This window comes from Scardinius erythrophthalmus, assembly GCF_964197995.2.
Source record: "Scardinius erythrophthalmus genome assembly, chromosome: 3".
Taxonomy (NCBI): Eukaryota; Metazoa; Chordata; class Actinopteri; order Cypriniformes; family Leuciscidae; genus Scardinius; species Scardinius erythrophthalmus.
This window is the reverse complement of record NC_138223.1, coordinates 15,117,025-15,142,112: the sequence shown is the minus strand read 5'-3', so window position 1 is coordinate 15,142,112 and position 25,088 is coordinate 15,117,025. Positions and strand designations below refer to the sequence as shown.

General features: G+C 37.8%; 1 protein-coding gene across 6 annotated transcripts in view; it reads right to left on the bottom strand.

Moving 5' to 3' along the window:
• limch1a (LIM and calponin homology domains 1a) overlaps window positions 1–25,088 on the bottom strand; it is a 55,426-nt gene that overhangs the window by 16,648 nt on the left and 13,690 nt on the right. For 3 of the 6 annotated variants that reach the window (XM_081360328.1, XM_081360329.1, XM_081360326.1), the window contains exons 2-20: window positions 20,919–20,989; window positions 20,561–20,630; window positions 19,615–19,721; window positions 18,669–18,699; window positions 18,455–18,565; window positions 18,148–18,349; window positions 16,577–16,817; window positions 16,196–16,375; window positions 14,737–15,075; window positions 12,294–12,575; window positions 11,519–11,806; window positions 9,744–10,055; window positions 7,179–7,586; window positions 6,152–6,493; window positions 5,313–5,528; window positions 3,761–3,793; window positions 2,623–2,755; window positions 2,376–2,533; window positions 766–1,234 (exon numbers count right to left, since the gene is read on the bottom strand). In XM_081360328.1, the coding sequence (XP_081216454.1) occupies window positions 766–1,234; window positions 2,376–2,533; window positions 2,623–2,755; window positions 3,761–3,793; window positions 5,313–5,528; window positions 6,152–6,493; window positions 7,179–7,586; window positions 9,744–10,055; window positions 11,519–11,806; window positions 12,294–12,575; window positions 14,737–15,075; window positions 16,196–16,375; window positions 16,577–16,817; window positions 18,148–18,349; window positions 18,455–18,565; window positions 18,669–18,699; window positions 19,615–19,721; window positions 20,561–20,630; window positions 20,919–20,989 (3,993 nt within the window). The remainder of the gene's footprint in view (window positions 1–765; window positions 1,235–2,375; window positions 2,534–2,622; window positions 2,756–3,760; window positions 3,794–5,312; window positions 5,529–6,151; window positions 6,494–7,178; window positions 7,587–9,743; window positions 10,056–11,518; window positions 11,807–12,293; window positions 12,576–14,736; window positions 15,076–16,195; window positions 16,376–16,576; window positions 16,818–18,147; window positions 18,350–18,454; window positions 18,566–18,668; window positions 18,700–19,614; window positions 19,722–20,560; window positions 20,631–20,918; window positions 20,990–25,088) is intronic. The other 3 variants (XM_081360327.1, XM_081360331.1, XM_081360330.1) reach the window with 3 other exon arrangements.

Below are 25,088 nucleotides of genomic sequence, written 5' to 3'. Positions count from 1 at the left end.
GAACAATCCCGATAAAAGATTGTCTCATTAGGTTTCAAACTGGGGTCTGGGGACCACATACAATTTGAGGGGAAGAAAGTATTTTATTTTTCTAATTCATTTATTTTTTAATAATTCTGCTTTGGCTTCATGTGTAGTAATGATATTTTCAAATATTTTATTTTCCTTTTCTCATATTGTTTAAATGGCTCTATTGCTGTCTTTATATTTCAGTAAGAGTGTCTTTTGCAGGGAAATGATCATATTTGGGTGTCCTTGGTATCCAAAAGTTTGAATATCCCAATATGTGACCCTGGACCACAAACCAGTCACATGGAACAATTTTATGAAATTGAGATTTATACATCACATGAAAGCTAAATAAATAAGATTTCCATTGATGTGTGGTTTGTTAGGATAGGACAATATTTGGCCGAGATACAACTATTTGAAAATCTGGAATCTGAGGGAACAAAAAAATCTAAACATTGAGAAAATCGCCTTTAAAGTTGTCCATTTATGTTCGCGATTGTGCTGCATTCACTCACAGAAATAAATATTTTATATATTTACGGTAGGAAATTTACTAAATATCTTCATGGACCATGATATTTACTTAATATCCTAATGATTTTTGGCATAAAAGAAAAATCTATCATTTTGACCCATACAATGTATTGTTGGCTATTGCCACAAATATACCCGTGCGGTCAAATATTGTCCTACCTACTTAATTTTTAAAGGAATTGGTTATTGAGGTTAATGTCCAGGATTAAATATCCTTGCCTTTATTGATTTGCGGAGGCCTTGGCTGAATTTTGGCTGGCTGTAGGGTTTTGGGGTGATGAGGGGAACAGGCTTTGATGGAGCAGGAGGAACTCGCGTTGGTGCTGACAGGACTTCTGGAGCGCTGATGGACTTGGCAGGTGATGGTTCAGTGGTTTTGGGCAGCGCCGGTGCCTGTTTTTGTGCAGTCGTCTGGTCTACATGGATCACAGGGTGTGTTTGGGTAGTTTGTGCAGGCTCTGGAACCTTTGCTTCTACTAGGGCGGTGCATGTTGGCTTCTTCTCGGGCTGATGGAGAGGTGACATGTGCATCGGTGAGGCAGCAGAAGGCAGTTTGGGGAGCTGGAGTTTCTCCAATATGGCATCGCTGATGGTGAAACGGAGAGCATAACGTTGAAGCACAGCTGCTTTCTCTTCTGGAGTGGAGGCTTTACAGTATTGTTCATGTAGTTCCTGCTCCCTACGCTCTCTGAAAGAGAGAGAGAGAGAGAGTGAGATCAATAGAATGTCAATTACATATTAGAGTGTCTACGACAACTTACAACTTACATGTGCAAAGTTCTTAGAAATGTACTAAAAGTAAAAAGTAATAACACATTGTCCAATAACAAAATATATTTTATTTTAATATATTTTAAAATGTAATTCATTCCTGTGATGGTAAAGCTGAATAGCATAATTTTTTAGCATCATTACTCCAATCTTCAGTGTCACATGATCCTTCAGAAATCATTCTAATGTGCTGATTTGGTGCTTTTCTTATAATTATCAATATTTAAAACATTTTTGGTACTTGACATTTTTGTGGAAACTGTGATACATCTGTTCAGGATCCTTTGACTAATATAAAGTTCAAAAGAACAGCATCTATTTGAAATATACTTTTTTTGTTACAATGTAAAAGTCTTAAAGGAGAAGTTCACTTTTAAAATGAAAATTCTGTCATCATATACTCACCCTCATGTTGTTTCAAACCTGTATGAATTTCTTTCTTCTGCTGAACAGAAAAGAAGATATTTAGAAGATTATCAGTAACCAGACAGTTTTTGGGTCCCAATGACTTCCATAGTAGGAAAAAAATATACTATGGAAGTCAATGGGACCCAAAAACTGTCTGGTTACTGATAATCTTCTAAATATCTTCTTTTCTGTTCAGCAGAAGAAAGAAATCCATACAGGTTTGAAACAACATGAGGGTGAGTATATGATGACAGAATTTTCATTTTAAAAGTGAACTTCTCCTTTAACTGTCCCTTTTTGAATAAAAATATGTCTGATCTTACTGATACCAAACTTTTGAATGGTAGTGTACTTTTCAATCATTTCATTTCATCATCTAAATTAATTTAAATCCAAAGATTAAAAACATGATCATTCTAGAAGGTGGAATCTATTCAAGAATGACTTGATTGTATTTTTTAATACATTAATAAATCAGACAAAAAAAAGAGCATCATGTCATTGACCCTAAGGCAGTCCTGGTAAATTCTAAAACACAAATTCACAAAACAGTTGCCTTGTCACTGTACTTGAATGCCATCATACTCAGTAAACCCCCACAATCTGCTAAATCTAAATCTACAGGGTGTAAAGATTTCAATTTGTCTCACTTCTCTTCTACTATTTCTTTGTATGTTTTGATGCTCTTCCTGCGATAGGCGGATCCTCCATCCGTTGTCATTAGTTTCTCCATCATCTTCCTCTCCTCTTCCTTTTTGATCAGATCTTGAGAAGCACTTCGTCTCCGACTCTTCCAGCGAGCCAAGTCCTACACACAGAAGCCAGAAAACGTACATGTATACACTTGTGAGCATGTTAAATATGTGTTTGTGTGTGGGTTTGTACTGTATGACTCACGTCCTGCCACTGGTCCTCCTCCTCTTTGAGTTTGTTGTACTGGTTGTGTAGGCGCTCATGCCGTGATTGGCTGTGCGCCCGAAGGTAGGCAAGCTCATCCTCTTCATCACGCATGTCAATCAAACTCACACTCCTTTGAATAACAAACAAAAACAAAGGCACATTTATAAGTGCTGTAATGCTTTTAGATGAAGAAAAACGAAATTAAAGTCAGATCCAAAATAATATTATCTCTTCCTCTGAGACCTGAAGGCACAAAGACAGGAAACTCTTGATAAAAGATATGAAATGTCAGTATGATGTTAACTAGGAATGATGTAGAAGAAATGTAAGTAGAATAACAACGTATGGTTATCAGGACCATGTACAATACAAACAGAACAACTACAGGAAAGGTAGATCTACATATATATGACAATTAATTTTTTTTATTGCTCAAGAAACAATCGTGTTGTTCAAAACCCATTTTATACCATTTAATAAACTATTGAACTATTTTCTTTTCCGATATATATATATATATATATATATACAGGTGTACATACTGTATATACTGTATAACCAATCTTTTGGTTGTAATTGGTTATATATAGACTACGACTATTTTAGGAAGCCATACAATAGCTTTATGTAAGAAACAGACTGAAATCTGAGGAACTTGAGAACTAAAAAGCTTGAAACGTCCAATTTATTATAAATGCGTGCATGGAAAAGAGTGACTTTCACATTCTTATAGATTTAGAACAACATGAAGGCGAGTAAATTCATTTACATTTTTTCACTATCCCTTTAATGCAACTGGGTATGCTGTAGTGGATTGAGGTTATAAAAGTATGAATGCATGTGTAACCACTTCCAGGGAACATAAGTATCCACAACAGCAAACCATGAGAAAGATTCAAACATATGCCTTTACATGCATGTGTAGGGGCAGGCTTGACTACTTAGTTTTTGAAAATGCATGCATAAAGAGTAAGAGAGAGTATGTCAGTTTAGAAAATGGTTGCATCTGCATGTGAATAGAGACACTGTTGAACACATGTATTTATAGTACATGCAACTGCTCAGTTCTGCAGCAACAGCAAGAAAGAAAAGGAATGAAAGACGGAAAGATAGAGAGGAAATAAAAGAAACTTACTCTGTTTCATCAGAAACACTAGTAGCTCTGAATCTAGAACATTAATGAATAAAAAAAAGTAAATAAATAAAGTTGAAAACAAAACAAAACAGCTGAACATAATAGAACACCAAGCACAGACCTTTATAAATATAAAATACTGATTATTATACCCATCAAAATAAAACTTACCTCACTATATTACAATTACACACACATTATATATATTGAAAATACCTATTTCCAGAAAAGCTGGGACATTTTGTAAAATGCACAGCCTGAAATTTCTCTGAATCTTTTCACAATATTACGAATGGTAGATGGTGAAAGAGCTAAATTCTTTGCAATCTTGCATTGAGAAATTCGATTTTTGAATTGTGTGAAATTTGGCATAAAGTGGTGAGACATGATCTATCTTTGCTTGCAAAGACTGAGTATTTGGTGGATGGTACTATTATTCCCGAACACAATACCTCATCTAATTCACCTAATCAGTGCAGACTGTTTTAAAACATTTGGATATTCTATAACTTTTCACTTTTATTCTGCCTCTGTCCCAACTTTTTTGGAGTGCGCTGCAGCTATATCAAAATCTGTTTATATTTACAAATTTAAATTAAGTTGATTAGTGAAAAACATGGGAAATATTTTCTTTGCACCTTTGTCAGTTAAATAAAATCACAAATTCTTGATTTTATTGAATTTTACAAAACGCAAATGAGGAAATGAGGTTGTATATATATACAACCTATATATATATATATATATATATATATATATATATATATATATATATATATATATATATATATATAACCTATATATATATATAGAAACAGACTGTATGTATGTATTTACAGTATATATATATATATATATATATATACACTGTAAATACATACATATACATATATATATATATATATATATATATATATATATATATATATATATATATATACATATACATACATACATACATACATACACACACACACACACACAGTATATAAATATTAGCTTCTGCGCAATATAATAATTTGTTTTTATTTTTAAAAGCTTAATTTTAGATACAATTTACAATTTAAAGCTTAATTTTAGATACAATTTTTTGCAGGAAAATTAAAAATGAAACTTTTTTAGTGTACTTTCCTGATCTTATTGTGCACGATTACACATAGTGAACTTTATTAAAAAAATTAAGAAATAAAAACTAGCAAAATATTCACACAGAATCTCAGTGGGTTCTGAGCAGCATTTATGTTGACTTTAAAGGTGCCATAAATGATGTTAGCCATAACTCCATTACATCACCAGCTCTATCTAAAACGCCACGCTCTAATGACTTGTAAACAAAGCTGAACTCTTTAAATGAGAGTGTCTGTGTTTAAATAAAATATTCCAATAATAAAATCCTTTATAGCACCTTTAAAGGTAACCATTGCACCAGTGAGTGAAGTAAAGAAAAGCAATGATAAACTGCAGAGATACAGGCACTCTTTCCATGCAAAAATACATTTCAGTAAGAGCTCTTTTCAAAAATAATAAATTGGTCCTGAAAGTGCTTTCTCACATTGGGGGGAGATCATCATCTTCCTGCCAAAGGGACCGGCGTGAGGGTTGGTCGGGTATAGGGGAGGGGCTTTTGGTAATAGTCTCATCTTTAATAAGACTTTCATGTCCCACCACACCCACAGAGCCCGCCTCCTGCCTGTCCATCATCTGATGACACTTCTTACGCATGTTCTCAGCATCTCTTGGGGGCGGGGCCACAGAGCTAAGGGTGAAGCTGAGAAAGTTGCCATGGTTACTAAAGCAAAGCAGGGCAGTGAAAGGGAGGCTGAGGCTCTCTGTTCTCTGACTACAAAGCAGACCAGCCAGACAAAACTGAGAAAACAAGTGCAAAAAACATTGAACAGAAATTCAAAAGCCAAAAGACCTATTGATACTTATGACGAATTAATATTATATATTATCTGAGAAAAGCCCCCAAATGAAAGAAAGAATATGCAATTGTAATTTCCACACTCAATTTTTAATGCATTTTTTAAAATCACTTTCTTTGAAAGAATCTCAATAAATGAACAGGATAAAATAGTAAAAATCAAATAAAATTTAAATCAGAGCTATAAATCAAACAACGCCTAGAGACAAGAATGATAGTTTTCCGAATGAACGCCAAACCAGTCCCAGATATTAGTAAACAGACAATAGCCACCAAAAATCATTGTTGGACAAGACATCTCTTTTCTTTACTCTGAAAATCAACTGCACACAGCAAGCTCAAACCCACATCTAAAAAATCTGTTAATAATTGAATGGAAATGTATGCATTTTTCTTTTGCACGGGCACCACAAACGCAACATTCCTTGCACTCACAGGCAAACACTTCATTCCCAGGCGGTCCTAACCTGTCCAGAGACGGGGCTGTCTCTTGCTCTCTAGTCTTGAAGAATGACTGCGATCCACTGACAGGGATGGTTTTGTGTTTGACAGAACCAGGTTTGGGCAGAAATGCATTAAAAGCCTGTCCTGCCCCTGCACTGGGCTTTTGATAAGATCCAGTTCTTCGCGCTAACATGTCATCTTCTGGCAGATGACCGTCATCCCCACATTCATCATCATCATCATCATCATCATAACCGCCAGAGCAATCGACGTCAGTTCCAGATGAGCGCACAATGTCAGGGCTCTTTTGGGTCACTACAGCAACTGGAACAGGTGTCTTTGGTACTTGATCAACTGGTTCATTTCTGTTAAAATAGCATACGCTGATAACTAACTCACACAATTAAACTCAGTTTGATATAGCAAAAGTGTAAATACTCCACAAAGCACAACTTAAAGCAAACAGGTTAAGTTTTTGCCTATTTTATTATAATCTAGTGATGCACGATATCGATACCATATCAGTAATTGGCCAACATTCTATTTTTTTTTATTTTATTATCCCATCCGTATTGATCAGTATTGGATATTTAATTTGCTGGTCATTTTAATCTATTTTTTATTTATTTAATTAATTTCCCCTATTTTTACATTTAGATCGGTGTCCCATTTTTAAGTGTAACTTTTATCAAATCCCAAAATATCCATTTTCCATACTGTACATAATAGTGTTATTATTTTTTATTAATTTGTAGAATTGATTTTAGTTTTTAGTGTTTTATTTATTTAGACAAAACAGAATTTTAATATCAGCCATTTATTGGAAATGATTTAGGCTTATCGTATCGCCAGAATTTTAGCAGTGCAAACAGTGCAGTAAATTCTAAACCAAGTATAAGAAAAGCTCAAAGTGATGCTTGCCTTAGCCAAAAATAGTGCACTCAAAAGACTGGGAATAAATCTTTTCCACCACAGCATGTTAGCATGTTAGACTCATGCATAATGAACAAAGAAAAGTCTGAGATTTCTAGTAAGTTTTGCTTGTCCCACCTCTGTCCAATCTTAGTTCTCTTTGTCTTTATGTTTCTTTCCAGGTACTGGAGGTCTCTGTCTCCACTCATGCCCATCTGGATACTTCCTTTCTGGGCTATGGAAGCCCCTGCAGTGCCTTCTCTCTTGGAACTCGGCTGCGGGAGGAATCTGTTATATGACGTCCCGCTTGCTGGCTTCAGAAATGCTCCTGTTCTACGAGCTAGCATGTCATCCTTTTCTATATCTGGTTGACTCTCCTCTTCTTCGTCCTCTTCATCATCCTCCCTCTCATCCTTAGCTTTCTTATCCAGCTCCTCCTCTAGCACCCTGCGCTCAGTGGAGGTCAAAGGCTGTTTAAGCTCAAACACGGCAGGGTTCTGAGGTTCAGGGGGCATGATGGGAGCAGGCTCAGTGTTTGCATCTCCACTAAGTTAGTTTGTTCATGATGTATGAGACGTGGAAGAAAAAAGAGAAACAATGAGTCAGAAAAAGAAAAGGAAAAAAAATGAGGGTGAAGGACAGAGAATGCAGATACAGGCAATGAAAGATGCAGTCCAGTGGGAACCAAAGCAACTGCATTGCAGTTACTCAAAACTACAGAAATCACACTTTTTTACTCTCTTACACAAGCACAAATGCATACTATTTCATCTTTTCGGATGAAACTCAGATATTTCAGTCCACACCACCACAGTAAGCCATTCACTGCTAATTTCTCTCCTAAACAGACCAAAAAAGCCCAGTTTTAGCATAATTCATGGTTGCTACAGTTGTTAGCATCATGCTAACAGCCTCACTGTAAGCCTTTCACGGTCTAAACAGCCCAAATAAGAGCAGTTTTATCATCATTCAGGGATGCTACAGCTGTTAACATCATACTAACAGCCTCAATTTCTCTCCTAAACAGACTAAATATAAGCAGTTTTAAGCATCATTCAGGGGTACTACAGTTGTTAGCATCATGCTAACAATCTCTCAAGGCACGAGTCCAGCAGCTTCATAAACCCCAGTGAGATGAAACCAACATGCCCTTTTAATGCAGCATCACTGCTAAGATCACTACACACATTCACAATTTCCAACACACTCAGAGGGTGAGTATATGCATCCAGGTCCTTCTGTAAACACAACTGAGAACAGGCAGTCCTCCTCAACAAGCAGTGTTTGTGTCGGTATACTTCACATCACTGGACCAACAATTACTGCTCCTGCCAAGATTCTACGATGACAATGAGCACTGACTACAGGGGTCATATTGTGAAGTAATAACAACGAAACAGGAAATTAATGTTGCGTTCACACTATGTCGTAATTAATTACCATAATTACTAATGACAACCAGCACAATCTACTCAGAGCTGTTCACGTCCTCAGACTCGGAACTGTGCGTTTCCACGGCAACACTATTAAATGCCAAAATGAACGTAATTTGAATAATCATTAGACAAAACCATAATACAACAAATAACAGTCATTATGCAAATGCATTATTAATCAACTTTATTTAGCAAGACATTAGCTAGCTATTCAACACTGTGTTAGCGACATTAACTCTATTGTATGTCTTTCACTTATTTTCAGATTGTTCTGAAGCCACTGCCATTTTGTGTTTCCGTATGACGTTGTGGCTGTACGAGTCAGAGCTCTCAGAAAGTTCAGTTTGCAAGTTGTAATTACGCGCTCTATGAGGACGTGAGCACTTTTTATAAAGTCGTAATCTCGTAATCACTGTAATTCTGACATTAATTAAATCACCCTCATGTCGTTTCAAACCCATAAGACTTTCGTTCATCTTCAGAACACAAATGAAGATAAGACAGAGCTTTCTGTTCAAGCCCCAGAAAGGTAGTAAAGACATCATAAAAGTAATCCATGTGACCCAAGTGGTTTAACCTCAATTTTATAAAGCGTTTGTTTGCACAAAAAAACTGAATTTACCCCTTTACAAAATATTAATCTCCAATGCACAGTCACGCAACAACGTCTGCTCTTGCATCAACACAACACGCATGCGTCATTATGCTCTCTTGAACACACGTCGGATTCATATTTTGTAAATAAAGTGGTAAATTATGTTTTTTTGAGCAAACAAAGCACTCGCAGCACTTCATAAAACTGAGGTTAAACCACTTGGGTCACATGGATTACTTTTATGATGTCTTTACTACCTTTCTGGGGCTTGAACGAGGTACAGTGGTAGTGGTGTAGTTCATAGCTGCCAGTGGAGGGACAGAAAGTTCTCAGATTTCATCAAAAAGATCTTCATTTGTGATCCGAAGAAGAATGAAAAGTCTTACAGGTTTGGAACGACATGAGGGTGAGTAATTAATGACACAATTTCATTTTTGGGTGAACTAACCAAAGGCACGGCAGAAAAAAAAAAAGCTTGTTTACCTTTTAGGCTTGGAATTCATTATTTCTAATAGAGTGGCAAATAGTCATTAGAAGCTACATTAACTGTTCAAGTTTTTTTTTTAAATAACGTGGCCCCTTTATGAGTGTGCCCCTTTTCGGTCAGATGTGCATAAATGTGCATGTATTTATGCATCTATCCTTCTCTCCTGTCTTTCTTCCTCTCCCTACCTGCCCACCGCTCTCTTTGTCAGTCTGGAGCCCAGCCCTATGGTGGGCACAGCAACAGTTGCCATCGAGAGGAGATACCGAAGCTTCTCCGCCTCGTCCCCCTGTCCCTCTTCCCTTTCCTCATCCTCCTCCTCTTTCCAGGAAGTACTCTCCATCTCTGTCACACCCCCAAATGTCACAAAACGCCGCCGTTCACCGGAGGAACGTTCCTGGCAACCGGCCAGGTCGTTCTTGGCAACCTTCGTCTTGGAGGAGACAGAGAGGCAGCCTTTCTCAAGACACGTCTGACACAGAGGGACAATAGGGTCATCGCTGTTCACACGCACACACATACATGAGACATGTGAGTAAAGAAGAGAAAGAGAGAAGAATTAGAGGAGCAGAGGGAATTATGAACTCTAAAACTAATGAAGAAAGACCACGTCAGTCTGACAGTCAAGTCAATGATATAGAGAGGATTGTCATGGATGTTTGGATTGGAATCTGTGTGATATCCAAATAAACCCATTGATGCTGATGCAAGCATGGTCTTTGGACTCATATAAAGGGAAATTACTATACTAAAGGAATGATGCACAGCCTTGGCTCCTGTACAACAGTTTAGTATCTGGTCTTACTCTCACATGCTCCCCTCCCTCTTTCTCTGTAAGCATCTCTTGGTTTCAATAGTTGCCTTGGTGACGTCTGTTTGCATGAGAGGGGCTTCCCTCTGCAAACAGAATTCGGAGTCTCACAAAGGCCCACTTTAACAAACATCTCCACAACAGCGTAACAAGACACATAGCCCTCTTACGCAGCACTCACGCAAATGACAGACCGAGCTTTTTGGCTCTAAGCCGTGACTGATTTAAATATATTCTAGGCTCGCACTGCGTCTTAACCAGCCGAAATACTTTTTCAGCGACAAGTGATTGGTCTGTCTACGCTGACAGAAAAAATGTCTGATGGCACACAATCACAGCCATTCAGAAGATATTTGAAGACCATACACTTCTTAAAATATAACAGAGTATTTTTATACATCACAATATAACTTAAACATCCATTCAAAAGTTTGGGTTCAGAAATCATTCTAATATGCTGATTTGGTGTTCAAGATAATTTTTTTTTTATTATTATCAATGTTGAAAACAGTTGTGCTGCTTATTTTTGTGGAAACTGTGAGGCATTTTTTCCCTTTTTTTAGGGTTCTTTGATGAATAGAAAGTTCAAAAGAACTATTTTTTGTTAAAGAAATCTTTTGTAACATTATACATGCATGTCACTTTTGGTAAATTTTATTTGTCCTTGCTGAATAATGACAACAACAAAAAAATCCCCCAAAAAACATACAGACCCCAAACCTTTGAACGTTAGTGTATTTTGAATAGCATTTTTCTCTTACAACTAGTGAGCAAGTTAAGGGCAATGAGTGGGGAAAAACATATGTTCTGCAAAAAAGGAATAAAAAAAACTATAAAATAACTTATAGATAAAATATAATATTGGACTTAATTTACATGGAAACAATTATATTGCCTGTTCCTTTATTGCACCATGCCTGGTTAGGACACAGTGCTACACAAGCCGGAAAAAAACAAAACAATAAGGCTATTTGCTTGGATAAGCGACTGAATATCAGAAACTGGAGTGGTTTCATCTGTTTTATGTGTGAAAAAACACACAATAAAACATACAGTTAGAGTATAAGAGTTTCAGCCATGTGAAACTTCTAAAAGGTCTTTGTTGAGTCATGTTAGGTCAGGGGTCAGATGTAAAAGTCACATGTCAGGCACCTGCTGTCTGTATTCATCTTGAGCCTCTGCCATTTCTCCAGGTCTGACTGAGTGATGGTTGTCTGAGCCAATGACTGCCGGGGGTCTCTCTGTGGGACGGACCCACTTTGGGCCCGTCTTCTGGCCAGGTCATCTGTCTTTACATCAGGCATCACCACCCACCCCACTTTCTCTCTGACTGTCCCTTCCTCATTCTCCTGCTCACTCCCACTTTCTTTCTCGGGGGTCAGGAAAGGGTTGTCCTTGCGAGTTATGATTGACACTTCAGCAGGGGTGGAGTCCGACTCACTGTAGATCAGTATGAAGGATAAACTGAGCTTAGCAAGAGGACTGACCAGAATACTCAGAGAGAGACAATGGGTATATGGGTCCAGAATTAACTTTTTGCCACACATGCAAATACAGTAGCAAGTGAATTAAAATTTTTTCTTTACATCGGATATAAATATAAAAATGTCAATATTTAAATACATTTATTGTTACCAGACTTTTTTAATTTTCTATTTAATTATTTTTTGTCCCAATAACAATGCGATTAGTTGTTTGTTTTCCTTGCATACTTTCAGTCACTTCCAGCATCATATTGAACACAGTCTTCATGTAAAATTTAAACCATGTATAAGGTTACAGTTCCTAATTAAGTTACCAGCAAAATAACCAGTAACCCCAGTTTATTTTCTCACGGGGCTCATCAAGTGTTCATTTTGGACACTATGGTCAATGTATGAAAAGCAGAAAAATGTATTAGAAAGTGTGTGTGTTTGTTTCGAGGCACCTGCTCTCTGTATTCATCTTGAGCCTCTGCCATGTTTCCAGGTCTGACTGAGTGATGGAAGTCTGGACCAATGACTGATGAGGATCTTTGGGAGGGCGTGGCCTTCTCTCAGTCCGCCTCCTTGCTAGATCATCTTTTTGTGGGTTTGGGACAACTATCTTCCCTTCTACCTCTTTCATATCTTCCTCATCCCCTTCTTTTGACCTTTCTTTTTCAAGATTCAGGAAAGGATTGTCCTTACGAGTAATGATTGGTATCTCAGGGGGGGCGGAGTCAGCCTGACTGTGATAGAAATGTAACATTATAAGAGGTACAAGAAAATGGATGCTTGAATCCCACAGAACACAGAAACCATACCAATAATAAAATCCAGAATGATCATAGTCAGATAACTATTATAATAGCACTCACCTAAGTACTATACAAAATGCATGATACCACATGTTTGGTATATAGGGCAAACTCTGTGATCGTAAAAGATATAAGAGCTACATAAGCGAATAGAACAACGGCATACTACAAAAGGAAAATTAGTGAAGACAAACTTGTCGGGCTGGCAAAGTCTCACTTGGAAGATTAAAACTAACGGTTAGTTTGAAGGTTATGTCGGCCTTTTGGTCTTTAAATATTTGGGCAGTCTGAAGAGAGAAGTTGAATTTTATATCAGCCTTGTATACTTTGAAAATGTTGATATTTTGAAGAGAGATTTGAAGTTTGAAGAGCTGTAAGCCATTTTAGGTTGTTGCCCAAATGCATGTTCGTTATTTACAACAATAATCTGACATTAATTCGATCTCAAACCGATTAATTAGCAGAAGTTATACTTCACCACCTGCATGACAGCATTAACAATGGTTATTGTTGAACCAACATGGTTCGAACGACGGATCTGTGACAAAGTTACTATGGTTTCATGCAGAAAACAGCCGTTTCTCCAAAAATGCATCATACTATGGTAGTTAATCAGCAAGTTACACCGTTGTACAGGAAACTGAAACGCATCCCTGACTGGTTGCTTCAAGTCCCCATGAAATCAAACTGGAAGTTTTTTGGCTTTAAGTATGAATATGTTAGCTTTACTGTTATCTATAAGGTAGTGTGCTCCAAAACAATGACAAAATGTGCATTTAGAAGATTTAAGCATTTAAAACCTCTCTCTCACTTCCGCCAATATTGATGATTTTAAACTACATCACTTTGCACTTCAGAATCTCATCAGATTTTCTGTCCAATCAAACGCTCTCTAGAATCTAAAGCGTCCCCACCCCTACATTATAAGAGTGACGCTGATGCTGCAGCTAAAATCAGTCACTTTTACTATTTTCTACATGGTGAATGGCACATAGTGCATTGGGGACAGGGAATAATTCAGACAGTGTAAATATGCTTTCCATTGGGGCAAATTAAATCTGGTTTCACGTTAGTGTCACGCGAACCGACGCAGCGCGCACACAGTCTGCTCCGGTCCAGAGACACGATAACACAGAGAGATCATATGCGTCGGCATATACCAGAAAACATATCGGACCCATTTGAATTCTGCACAGAATGCTATATTTCAAAGCGATATGGAGGAGAATAGGAGGAGAAACGGTTAGAGATTAGGAGGAAACTGCGGCTTTACCAAGCTCAACAGTTCTGGCCAAGCTGTGATATAAACTAAATGCTATTGGCTATTCTAAAAAAGAGGAGGAGCTGTTCGATATGTCCCACCCAATCGGCAACCTTCCGATCTCTCTCTTGAAACCAACACGGAAGTGACTTAAACTGTAATTCATCGACTGGCCACTAGAGACATGCTCCAAAAGAGAGTCAATCCCATATACTCCTAAAAAAAACTTTACAGCAGAAAAAAATGTGTTTACAGCCTGGTGCAAAAAGTGGTTTTGGTCTATATAGCTAATTCTGTGGGTGAGGGGGGTGAATTTTCATCCGTTTAAATTTGATTAAGCCTTAAAGTTCTGCATAATTAAGGGCACTTGTGTGACAGGTGGATTGCCGCTGCTATCACTTCAAGCCGTTTGTCTGCTGTCTGTTAGCACATACACTACGTCCATATTTTTTTTTACAGACTATGGACCCACCCTGTCTTATAGGGTGGTAGTTATGTGGTTACTAGGGTGTTCTAAGTGTTTGCTAGTCAGTTGCTGAGGTGTTCTGGTTGGTAGGGCATTGGGGGAAAGCGGGGAAAAGATGTACTGGAACTGCACAAATTTTTGATCATGCACTAGGAGAAATTCAATCAGATAGATAAGATAAAATAAGTCAGAACAGACTAAGGACTGTGCAGAGTTTAGTGAATGTAACTTGAAAGCTCTATGAGATAAAGAGTTTGAAAAAACCCTGACTCAAAGCAGTGTGCAATAGCATTGTTTTGGATTTGTCAAGCCAACATAACTAGTCCCTGAGCACATGACCCCATCACTCTCGGTCAAAAGCACACCTCTTTTTCTCCAGTTCCATCTTCTCCATTCTCTCCAACACAGCATGCTGGGATGCCAGCCTAATTCCCTCCCATTTCTCTCGGTCCTTCCAACTACAAGAGCCTGGCAGGAAGTTATGGGCAACACTCGGTTTGAATTGATTCATGCGGGCTCTGCGGGAAGCAAGGTCATCCTTTTGGACATCTGGAACCTTCCGCTCTGCCTCTGCATCTTCATCTTCCTCATTCGAGTCCCACTGATGTGGGGCCGCAGCCCGCATGAAGTCATTGTCACGCCGAAGAATGATGTCAGGTGAAGGTGGTTTAGCTATATTGTCCTCCACAGGATTCTCGATTGGACTGAGGAGAAAATTCGCCATGACAACATTTGAAAATATTTTTGAAAAATTGAGTGCAAAAGTGCATCCACTATTTCAGTGGCCTTGGATCCAGAAGTATTTTTCCCATTCATTTTCCCCATAAAAAACATAATGACATAATCCAATAAAAAATGTGAAATTTAAAACTATTGATTTAAAGATGTTGATTATATATAGAAACAATATATTCTACATTTATTGCAAAATGTGCATATTATGCATATATTTAATGAGTTAGACAGTGTATGTCATTCGTAGTGCTTCAAGGGAGTCGACGGGCGCTAAAGAGTTCTTTTAACATGATTTGCTGGTTGTGATTATTTGATTTTCCTGCAGAATCATGGTGGGTAATGTCGTTTTTCACCAGTAATTCCACTGTTGAACATGAATATTTAAAAATCAGTTGCAGACTTATGCAACTTAGTTGCAGACAATGCAGACTGATTGCTCCAACAAAAGTATTTACCATCAATTAACAACCTTGTAGCACACAAGTGGGTCTATCATTGAAAATAAATTCCCCTATAGAAAAAATGAATGGGACTTAACTTGACTAACCAACTTTTGCACTCGATAACAGATGTTAGTGCTTCCATATCAGGAGTTGATGCAGACATCAGGCCTTTAAAATAAGTCAAATCAGCATAACTAGCATAATCTGCTCAACCCAATAAAAAACAACCAATTCACACACACGCACACACTTCATTACAACCTAGCATAAACAGATTCAGACTAGTCAAAGGGTCACATCCAATTAATTCACAAGCTGACAGAACAAGTCAGCATAACTTTGCACCACACAGCTGATTTCAACTCAAAACATTAGCCAAGCTACAAAGGTTAAAGCCAATTGACAACTGCGTCACTCCATGCTATAATGTAGCACAAATAAATCGGCAACACAAATCGAAAGCAAACGTACATAGTGTCACTCCCCAGACAACAACCTAAGGTTACATGACTACTTGTGGCTTTGAACACACAAGGTTTGTGGTTACCACCAGCACCAATTTTTAACTACCAGGTCCCACACACAACTAGTTAGCAGTTTTAGTCGCTGCATACACATGCTGAAAGATCTCATTTTGACCGCTGACCTGTTATATCGCACAGAGGCGGGTAATACTTTAATTCCCGCCTTTTCAAGCTTCCTTATTTTCTTAAGCTCCGCCTCCTCAAGCTCTGCCCCTTTCTCATCAGCCCAGGTGAAATTTTTCTTCAATGCAAGGCTTCGAGACACGCCAGCCCCCTCTTTTACCACTTCTACGCATTCTTGTCTGTGGGGAGCAATGGGGAATTTCACAGCTCTCACAAACACACATGTGGATAAAACAGGATGAATCAAACAAACTCTGACACATTAAACAGATGATGCTTGTGTACTGACTTTTGTGCAGCCAGAAGAGGAATTTCCAGCCAATTCCCTGAGAAATCAAACAAACCAAACACTTACTGTCTATCCCAGCCGCTGTGATTACCTGAGAGGTCTTTCTCCGCCTACAGGAGATGTTGAGTTGCTTGGACTCCTCCTGTCTTCCTCTCTGTCGCTCCTCTTCTTCCTCAGGGGGGCGGGAAGGTAGTTGGTCTGGTTGCTCTTGTTCGGCAGATACTGGTTGAAGGGTAGAGCGGCACGAGGCTCTTTGTAGGACACGCGACGGGCAGACATGTCATCCTTACGCACGTCTGGCAACTTCCTTAAACCAGCGTCACCTTCAGAGTCTGTGAGAAGGACAAAGAAAGTGCCAATTGGTACTTAATATTAGTATTTGTAATTAGTATTTCATATTTATATGGGTTTTCAGATCAAACTACTAGAGAGACAGAACCAGCATTCATATTTCAACACATACATTGCATATGAGGTGAGATGTCACCATCTGACCATCATCCAGATCAGGGCCAACATTAATGAAAGGCTCAGTGCATGTATTTGAGTGCAAATATTTACAAGCTTAAACATCTTTACACCATATTTGCCATACTGAATGAGTTTATTTTGTCATTTTCATAAACATCGACATGCCAAAAAGATTCTTGCTGTACTTCCACAGTCACGCAGCCTGTCTTATTTGGTTATGAGATATGAAGTAATATACTTTAATTAATAAATAAATAAAATACTTAAAACAAATAAAGTTATTTTTATAAAACAAATAAATAATGTTTCTATTTTTTCACCGTAATCTTAATTAAACTTAAGTGCTTAAATAAAATCAAGTGCTTTTACTGAGAGAAAAGGCAAACGTTTCGGTCACATGCGACCTTTCTCAATGCCAAACTCTATATATGCTATCTCTATATACCATCTCCTTACTCTAACCCTACCCCTAAACTCATCACAGAAAACTTTCTGTATTTTTACATTTTCAAAAAAACACATCACTTAGCATGATTTATAAGTTGTTTTCCTCATAAGGGACCAGTAAATGTCCTCACAAGGTCAAGGATTTCACCCATCTTTGTGGGGACATTTTGTCCCCGTAACGTAGGGTATCCCTAAACCACACACACACACAAATTCAATTTATAGTTTAGAAGTTTTTTGGGGTTTTTATGTTCTTTCAGTCCCTGTTTTCCCTGTTGTCCATGTCTGGATTCACTAATAAAATGCAGTTCATGTGAACCCTCTCACACACTCAGCACACAGATGAGTGTGTGAATGTCTGTCCAGCACAACAGCTGCACTCTCACACCCACACTGCACATATGTAGGAATGTATGATTCTTCTATTTGAGTCCAGAGTTTTTACCCTCAGCTACTTTTGCATTAATGTTTGGACGTGGACAGTCTATGTGCTGAATTGCTGCTCAACAAACTATGAATGTTGAAAACAGTTGTACAATGATCCATTTATTTATACATTTTTCAGGACTTCTTGAGAAATAGGAAGTACAAAAGAACAGTATATACATTTTCTTACCATATATCTTTCTCATGAATTGCAAGACACTTAAAAATCACCACCAAAATCATTGTGAATGTATCATTACTGCTGAAAAGGTGGCCTAGCATAATCGAATAAAATATAAATAAAAGAGAAAGTCATACCATCACTGTTGCAGCGGATAACGGTGTCTGGAGAGGGTGTGTTCTGCGATCGAGAGCCAAATGAGTCGAGACTGTCGAACGAATCATCTCGGCCGTGCCTCGGAGGAGACAGCGAATCAGAGCGCTCCGATTCCCAGCTGTCAATGTAACCGCTGTCCCTTATGCTGCGCTTAGGGGAGTCCAACTCTTCGTTTGCACACTCCTACACACAAACACAAAAAATAGAGAGAATGAAAAATATAATAGCATATATTTAATTAATCAGGCTGTTTCACAGGTTTAGTGTTCTTGACTAGATTCAATTTACCTTTCGCATCATGGAGAGGAGCCCCTCAAACTCTTTCAGGTCGAGTGTGGGGCCGTTATACGTCGCGCAGCTGTTAGCAGCTTTACCGAGCCAGTATATGGTTATGAGCACCTAATCATTCAAAAAACACAGAGAAGAATAACATTAAATAAAATGTAAATTCAACAACAAAAATTCACATGTAAAGATTAAGCAAACAGTTCAGTGTACTTACATTCTTCAGCTTTCTACTGCAGTCAGAGCCTCTACAGCAGAAATAGAGAGAGAAAATAACATAAGACGACTGTCAGTCCTTTCAAGCTATAAATGAGCCACATCAAAGTGCCTTTAAGGTGCCATCTTGGCTACATCTGACAGCTGTTTGCTATATGAATGAAACCATATTTTTGGCCTGATGCCATGATAGACACTACTGTACAAAAGATGTTTTAATGTTTCTTAAAGACGTCTCTTATGCTCACCAAGGCTGCATTTATTTGCTCAAAAATACAGTAAATTCTAATATTGAGAATTTTTTATTTTTTTATTCCTGAGATGGTAAAGATGAATTTTCAGCATCATTACTCCAGTCTTCAGTGTCACATGATCCTTCAGAAATCATTCTGATATGCTGCTTTGGTGCTCAAGAAACATTTATTATTATTATCAATGTTGAAATCAATTGTGCTACTTAACATTTCCAAAAGGAAAGCGTGATGTTTTTTTATTTCAGAATTATTTGATAAATAGAAAGTATTATTTATTTGGAATAGATTTTTTTGTAACAATCTAAAGTCATTGCCGTTCTAAAAATGTCACTTTTGCACAATTTAATGAATCCTTGATGAGTAAAAAAAAAAAAAACTCCTTTGACTCCTTTGAGCAGACGTATAAGATCAGCTCTCTTATCTACTTAAATAGGGATTAATCAAAATCTCCGAAATCTGTTGGCTAAGCTTATGTTTCAATAGCTTCTTTAGCTAAACCCAATTTTTTTTTTTTATTGGTTAGCTAATATGAATATATTACGTTCTAGAGCAAAAAAGATGAGCTGCTGTAAATGACTGAAATTCAAGATGTTCTATAGCTGCCAAACTGATTATGATTTATCCCATTCATTTCTGCACATAATCAGTTTCCTCCTCCTTATACCGTCTATGGTCACACAGGCACACACATACGTTAAGTTTGCACGTATCGATGTATCTTGCAGGTCTCCGGGATCGAACAGCTGTGATCCCTTCAATCCCAGCTCTTCGCATCCTCTCAGAAACATGGTCAGATTATCCTGATAAGAGAAAAGACACATATTATGCAATTACAGGCAAAACCTCACAGTTTGTGTGTGTGTGTGTGTGTGTGTGTGTGTGTGTGTGTGTGTGTGTGTGTGTGAGAGAGAGAGAGCGAGAGAAAGAGAGATTCACCCTCAGTAATGTATGTGTGTGTGTGTGTGTGTGTGTGTGTGTGTGTGTGTGTGTGTGTGTGTGTGAGTAAACACTGTGGTATCCTCACATGTTCTAATTTGTTACACTGTTTATTTAAATTTAAATTATGCTATAATATTTTCTTCTATTATTTTAATGTTTTTATTATTACTCTATGTATTCCAAGCTTTGGCAATATTGTATTATTTACAGGCATGCCAATAAAGCAATTCTGAATTGAAAGAGAGAGAGAGAGAGAGAGAGAGAGAGAGAGAGAGAGAGAGAGAGAGAGAGAGAGAGAGAGAACAAGCACCAGAAGTTGTGTAAATGTGTCTTAAGAAATCTTACAAAGTGACACTTTCAATAAAGTACCATGGTGATACCAGAATAAACTTCAGTAAATTCAGTTATCTGATATCTTGATGGGGTAAATGTAACAGGGATGTGCAAAGGGGGTGGCCCAGTTGCTTGAGCCAATGCCCCTCTACCCTTATCAGCTGAAGTGCCCCTCTCGGCCAGTTTTGGTCACTGCCCCTAAAAATGTCTGTGCACGTCCCTGAAATGTAAAATAACTGCCATAGACACAGACAGAGACATATTTGTTCTGAGACAGCAGTGCAGAGACTGGCCTGACACAAATAGGCACAAACAAAAGAGCACAAACAAACCAATGAGCAAACAAACACACAATAACCGCACTCACCAGTCCTGCAATGGGAGTTGGGAGTCTGTTGATCTTTTTCACAAGGCCTGGTTTGACTGAACTCAGCAACCTAATGAGTCACATAACGAGAGAGAGAGAGAGAAATAACATTAGAGAACAATAATATGTGGGTTGAATCATACCATCATCAAAATGACTTGACAAAAATGACTTGAAAGTATTTTTTAGACATCATTATACAGTAGTTTGGACCATAAACCATTTTTTCTAAATAATTGTTTTAAATGCTTATGCAAACATGTTTATGTTTATTTTATATACACACTCGCATATTAATTAATGACAACTTCCACTAAACATTTTAAATGCACATATAAAGTATGCATGTAAAACTCACTCGCAGAGCAGAATGCCGTTCTCCAGTCCACTTCTGAAATCCTTATCACCAAAACTTCTTCCTGTCACTGCCTGTCAAGCAGACAAAGAGCAACATCATCATCATCACTGAAAACTTCATGAAAATTTTTTAATGTAGATGTAAGATATAGTCAAATGAATTGTCCACTACAGATTTAGAGTATAATTAAGGTCTAAATGCTAACTAAAAAGATGCTTTCTATTTCTTTAGGGAGGAACAATAGTATCCCAAAGTTTAAATCTTCATGTTTTAATATTTTATGATATTGCCATTTTATTGTGTGTGTGTGTGTGTGTGTGTGTGTGTGTGTGTTCACACACCCATAGCTCTTTCTAAGTTTAAAAAACAAAATAGTTTTTTACAAAGAACAGCTGCTTTTTGCCAGAGAAGCATATCTGGTAATTATTAGGGCAATTCTTGACACATTCTATCTAGATGCACAACGTGTGTTTAGATCGGTCAGAGTGTATAAATATGTATGTGTATGTTTTTCTGTGTGTGAGTGATTATATAAACTGTGTGGAGTATGTGTGCATTTAATGAGCACAAGTAAACTACTAAACTAGATAACCTGTCCTTACTTAGCACATTCACACACACCAAACATGTGCGTGTAAAAAGAGAGAGAAAAAGAACATTAATTTGCTCTATATTGCCAAGAGGCCAAGTACATGACCAAGTAGTTGAGATTAGTAAAGATTATATTATGCAAAGCACGTTGGAATGAAGGCAAAAACCTGCAAGCACACACACAATTACCCATAAACCTGTTATAGCCCCTAAACCTTTACACAGTTTCTCTCGGAGTAGGAAACAGCTGACCTGTAAATCAGTGTGAGGTCACTCATTGTCCATTGTCCTTCAGCTGCTAAGAAGGGAAGCCACAGCGTCACACAGGACTATTAACATGGACACTGTACCTCTGAATTACCCAATATCTGCTAACCTGATGCATCACTCCTCACATTCGTTCCTTTCTCTCTCTCTCTCTCTCTCTCTCTCTCTCTCTCTCTCTCTCTCTCTCTCTCTCTCTCTCTCTATTCCAAATGTTCTTATACATTAATACGTTCCATATTAGATCATGACTAAACTGCAGAGTTGATTGTGATTTTCATTATGAAGATAATGCCATTATGATAGGATGATGGAGCTGAGGTAATGAGGAGGAGAAACCCAGATTGATGCTATTATTCCTTAATACCATCAGAATCTGCCAAACCTTGTGCTGTTCCTGACTCTGTGTAGCACATGTTGCTCTGCATGCTTTCAAAGTTTATTTTTGGCAGATTCCAAATCATTTCATTCAGATCCTAAAGTCGTAAAATGGACGCTGCAATTGTCTTTCTTCCCTATTATGACGTATATCCGAGTGAAACGGCTTCTCGAACAAGAAAAAATGTAGGCCGGGACTTCATTCTATCCATCTGGAATTGATTGGATCAATTCTGGGTATCTATTGATGTGATCTCATGTGAGAAAATATGTCATCAAGGAAGAGAAGAGTTGTTGCAAGAGGGAGATAAAGTTTTGATTAAAGATTATGAGGGCACATGAATAAAGACTTTTACTGCAAAAATACTGCAATATTCTGTAAAAATAAGAATTGTTTAGCATATATATTTTGCTTTGCAAATTTCACATGGGAAATAGGTATTTTTAAAAGCCCATTTAATTTAAAAGGTCAGCGAGAAAGTGGAAAAGGGTCACGAAAAAAAACAAAAATATGCACAAAATAGCACAAAGAATTAATCTAAAAAATGTATTTTAAAAAAGCAAGAAATTACACCAAAATTGTGCAAACTTTTGAGAAGTATTTGTTAATTAGGCTACACTGATATCATAAACATGTCCTTTATGTTGCTGTAGTTAAATGAAAACCATGTCATCTGACGGTGTTCTGTGAATGATTTGTTGGTTTATTTTTGTAGCTGTTGCTAACTGTGCTAAGGGCTAATGACACTAGCAATGAAATATGGGTCACTGATTTACCCAACAACACACATGCTGTGTCTGAAATTACTCACTCGGTCACTCGTTCATCTCCTATATAGCAAATGCCTTATTGCTCACTATAAAGGGAAAGAGTGAATGAAAATGAGCGACTTAATTCAGACAATGAATAGGGCTCTGAAGCTGTCACACATACCGGGGTCAGTTAGATTTTTCTTTTTTTTTAATGAATTAAAGGTGCTCTAAGCTAAGCGATGTTGGGTGACGTCACTTCTTGTTGACGTTCGAAGTATTGTCAAAAAAAAAAGGAGTCTAGCTCGACCCTCCCTCATCCCGTCCCTTTCCCCGATGTAAATTCGGGACTTTGCGCGTTCCTTCTCATTTTCCCTCTTCTTTGCTATTTGTTAATCGGAACGTCGTCTCTTGGTCGTATGTCGGACATATCAGAATTCAAGATAATATAATTCTAACGTTAGTCGTTGTCTAGGTCTTCTCTCCTCTAGCTAACTTCCCTCGTCATGCTCCTCTCTCCTCCACTCCCCACACCCCCCTTCATGTGCACGCACACTAACCCCCCAACCCCCACCCCCAAATCATTCTTGTCGGTTATTGGCTGGAACACTGTTTGTTATGTTTCGTGGTCCAGGCTGGGCCTGTTTTTTTTTTTTGTTGCCGTTTGTGGAGCATGGGCTGTCTACAGAGACCACATTTTTTTTACAGTGTGTTCAGGGGACAGGCTAGCGGATAGTGAGGAGATGTTTGCGGTATGTGACAAAAAATGTTTCAGCCTAAAAAACGTGTGACATCGCTTAGAGCACCTTTAGATTAATACTTTAATTCAGCAAGGATGCATTACACTTGATAAATTGATCAGTGACAATACAGATTTATAATGTTACAAAATTTCAGTTTATTTAAACATTCAATGTGTCAGAGTCTTAAAAATATGTTTCAGTTTTCATAAAAACGTTAAGCAGAATAACTGAAAACTGACTGCTTAAAACTCAGCTTTGCATCACAGAAATAAATAACATTTTAAAATGTATTAAAACAGAAAACAGTTATAATAATTGTAATAATATTTCACAATATCGCTGTTTTTACGGTATTTTGGATGAAAATAAAAGTAGCCTTGGTGTGTATAAGAGAGTTCTTTCAAAAAGCATTACAAAATCTTACCGACCCAGAATGTTTGAACAGTATATACCAAAGTTCACGCAGTTAAAGTGAATTATATAGCGAATTAAATCTTCTCTAAAAATTCAGACAACGCTACAAAACTTAAGTGCAGTGGTAGTGCATTATATAGGGAATAAGAAGTGATTCAGGACACAGACAAACCAATTTTCACACATGCAGACATCTCACAATCACACACAGATCTTTGAGAAATCCTCTGCAGCTGTCTTTAACTGTCAGAAAGACTCACTCATCTTCTGCCTTATGTCTTTACTCTCTTCATTACACAAGCACACACACACACACACACACACACACACACACACACACACACACACACACACACACACACACACACACACACACACACACACACACACACACACACACACACACACAGTCTGGTTCGCTATTTTTGTGGGGACTCTCCATAGGCGTAATGGTTTTTATACAGTCCAAACTGTATATTTTCTCCTCTTACACTAACCCGACCCCTAAACCTGCATCACACAAAATTTTCTACATTTTCAAAAAAACGCATTCTGTATGATTTATCAGCTTTTGTACCCATGGAGACTTCAATTTAGGTCCCACAGTGACACAAGTCCCCATGAGTCTGTGTTCAGGTAGTGGCAGACAAGCAGTTCCGTTACCTTGACGCCAGGCTCGCAAACACACACACACACACACACACACACACACACACACACACACACACCTGCGTGTGACAGTCCAGTCAAAATACCCACAGGAACAGCTCCCCTACAGTGCAGTTGTGTAAGAGGCCACATTTCACCATAATGGCCAAGATGCCATACACTAGAGCCAAGAAAACAGTGAGCTGCTCAAGGCAGCGTCCCATTAGCTGACTCAAAGCAATTTGGTTTTGGTAGAGGATATCCGACTTACCAGCAATAGTTTTTACTAAGATCTTGCTTTCTGTTGTTCATCTGTCACACTCTCATATTGCAAAGCCTTATTTTGATAGCAAGTCAATATAAAACTCTCTGAAATAAGAAC